Below are 3,012 nucleotides of genomic sequence, written 5' to 3' on the forward strand. Positions count from 1 at the left end.
TAACACATAATAACATTCAAAATCTACTGATAAGAGGTTTGACGTGAATGCCATTGCAGTAATTATTGCATATGATATAGGTCCCTTAAAATTAATTCACAGACTTAGTTTAAAGTTATAGAAGTCTGAAAGCTGAAAAATAGTTATATCTTACCCTAATTATGAAGTATATGTTGCTCGTGATGGACTTACTCTTTTTCAAACTAAAATTTGTAACTTTATTTAATATATATATATATATATATATATATATATATATATATATATATATATATATATATATATATATATATAATGTGGGATATATTGCATTATATAAATCGATTATATGTTATATTATATCTAATATATGTTATCACTTTATATATATATATATATATATATATATATATATATATGTCGCCTATAAACTCACATTACTTATATTATAAAATTATTTGGGCTAGAAAATATTGAATCATTATTTTTTATAAACAAAATTCTCACTTTTAACTACTAAAGTTGGTAATATTATAAGAAACATGTTCATTATAAAAACAAATTTATAAAGCTGAATTTTTCAATAATAATGTAAATGTGGTCACAAATTATGCTGAGGGCATTTTATTACCATTATCTTTTCAATTCTTTAATACATTATATTCAAAAGAATGTATATTAAGTTTATATTTAAAAACGTAGAGATGAAAAGCAATATATTAATAAATTATAACAATTTTTATATTTTATTTGATAAATATAAAGAAGTTTAAAAATTTTGTATGAAAATTAATAAGAAAAACACGTAATTGAAAATATAGCAATTATTTGAGTTTCATTTTTAACTTTATATAGACATTTAACATTTCTACTGATAAAACAAATTACATAACTTTATATATTTTAATTGTAATGTAATAAACGATAGATTCATCTCAAAATATATTAGTAATCATATACATGACAAAATCTATATTTTTAAAAATAAAAAATAATTCTAATAGAATTAATGCATCTTTAAATGGTACAGGCAAAAGTATAAAATTGTTTTTCTTCAATTCATCAAATTCTGTTATTTGACTATCGGGACTTTTAATATATTTTAACAAGATTTTATAAATTTGAAAATAGAGACATCCAGATATTCAGAAATATACAGACAAATATTCTTATTAAGTATAGGTTTTCTCCTGCTATACGTAAATGTGAATAATTATTAACAATAAACATGCTGTACAAATATCATGTGTATATATTAATTGTGGATAATTAAACTTAGTTTAAAGATAAAACGCATTATCTAAAGCTATTAAAACAGTAGTGATATTTATGTTAAATAAAATACATGCAATAGTTGAATATTTCAAATAATTTATTTTCTTAATTTTTACAATGTATTTACAAGTATATGGACTTTATAATATACACATTTAAGATTAATATAAATATTTATAAAAGTGTCTAGGTATTCTTAAGACATTCTTTTCATACTGTCATCTTTAAACAGAATTGCTTTTCGATAGACGTATAGCATTTAGATATATAATTAATTTTCTATGTACAAAATGAAAGAAAATTACATAATACATATATTAGCAGCTGCCAATAAAAAGAAATAGCTGCTTCAATAATATGGCTAAAATGTTTACAAACCTTACTTTTTACAGGTTGAAGATTATTCTGATTATTTGTTCTCAGAAAGTGTTGAGTATGTCGAAATGAAATAACTGCGTATTTTACTAAAGTTAACTAAAGGTTCTTAAGAATCTGGACTCACTGGATGCGTTGGATTAGGTGTTGATGTACCTGGCGGTCTAGCTTGCAATAAAGCTTGATAATAATTCACTATGGGAAACATTTGCCAAGATTTTGGTTCGCTAGAATCTTGTTGGTCGCTTGAGACTACGTCGATGTCTTCTTCGGTGGTGTCTTCGCCGGAATCAGGCGCCAATAATGAAGCGACATCGAATTGTCGTTTCCGTGTGTTTCTTGAGACTGTCGATGTTGGATAAACGGATGTGGACGGTCCTGGAAGAGCTGGTGGGCTGACTGATAGTGGTGGAGGGCTAGGAGAGTCAGCACCGTCTTCGTCAACAGCAAGACCCATGTGTTTACGCACTTTTCTTTGAGCTTTGCGACGGCGAAAGTCTCCTTTTCGGAAATCTTCGACGTTTGCTGGATGAATAGCCCAATAATGACCTTTTCCGTTGGCACTACGACCAGCTTTTATAAAACAATCGTTTAGTGATAAATTGTGTCTAATGGAGTTTCTCCATCCAGGTCCACGTGTTCGAAAATATGGATAGTTATCCAGAATATGTTGATAAATATCAGAAAGGACTAGTTTTCCTTCTGGCGAGCTTAAGATAGCCATTGCGATCAAACCGATGTAACTATGCTGCGGTTTGGGCTCCTCAGGTTGTAAAGCCCGCGGAAATAATGGATAACACGTCAGCGGTGACGGAAATGGATTTAGTAACGGATACCTGAGGCGTTCGGCGACGGCATATTGATACAGCTGCAGCCGATACTGATCTATAGGCAAAAGTGCTCTGGGTCCGTTCGGTTCTAGCGGAAAAGGCATTGGTAATCTCGGAGCAGCGTTAGCTGGACTTTCGTTACTGCACATTTTATTGGATTTAATTCACTCACTTGAAAATACACACAGATTCGATAGCACTTACACTAGAATCGTTGCTCTTACTCACAAACTGGCAAATATATTCAGATATCAGTTTGTTTTATGCAACATTATTTAAAACGTCTCTGTTAGAAGTTAAACTATACTGTAACTGTTCTACTAAGAACCCATCTGGGTATCTAAACATATAACAAACACTAACTATTTGTCCACCAATATTTGACAACAGTTGATGGGCGGGTAGCACGGAGACCAATAGCGATGCGCATTGCCCTACTTCACTCTCCTGGCTCCGCCCAACCATCATGTCGACCTTCCAAATGCCTGGGTATAGTCTTTAAAAAAGGAAGGATAACTGCTACCGTAAAATCTTTACTATTTGTGTGTATGTG

The 3,012-nt window shown here is 30.3% G+C and overlaps 1 protein-coding gene across 1 annotated transcript; it reads right to left on the minus strand.

Moving 5' to 3' along the window:
* Positions 1–1,402: 1,402 nt before the first annotated feature.
* LOC143196836 (uncharacterized) lies at positions 1,403–2,772 on the minus strand. The gene has a single exon (XM_076404707.1). The coding sequence runs from the start codon at positions 2,606–2,608 to the stop codon at positions 1,739–1,741; it is 870 nt and encodes a 289-aa protein (XP_076260822.1). The 5' UTR covers positions 2,609–2,772; the 3' UTR covers positions 1,403–1,738.
* Between the last annotated feature and the right edge of the window lie 240 nt (positions 2,773–3,012).

The sequence above is a fragment of the Rhynchophorus ferrugineus genome, unplaced genomic scaffold (assembly GCF_030347505.1).
Source record: "Rhynchophorus ferrugineus isolate W39M unplaced genomic scaffold, kcgeb_rfMv2 rfM5, whole genome shotgun sequence".
NCBI classification, from domain to species: Eukaryota; Metazoa; Arthropoda; class Insecta; order Coleoptera; family Curculionidae; genus Rhynchophorus; species Rhynchophorus ferrugineus.

Coding starts and splice junctions, on each gene's coding strand:
- LOC143196836 (XM_076404707.1), bottom strand. CDS start 2,608: ATGTGCAGTAACGAAAGTCCAGCTAACGCTGCTCCGAGATTACCAATG.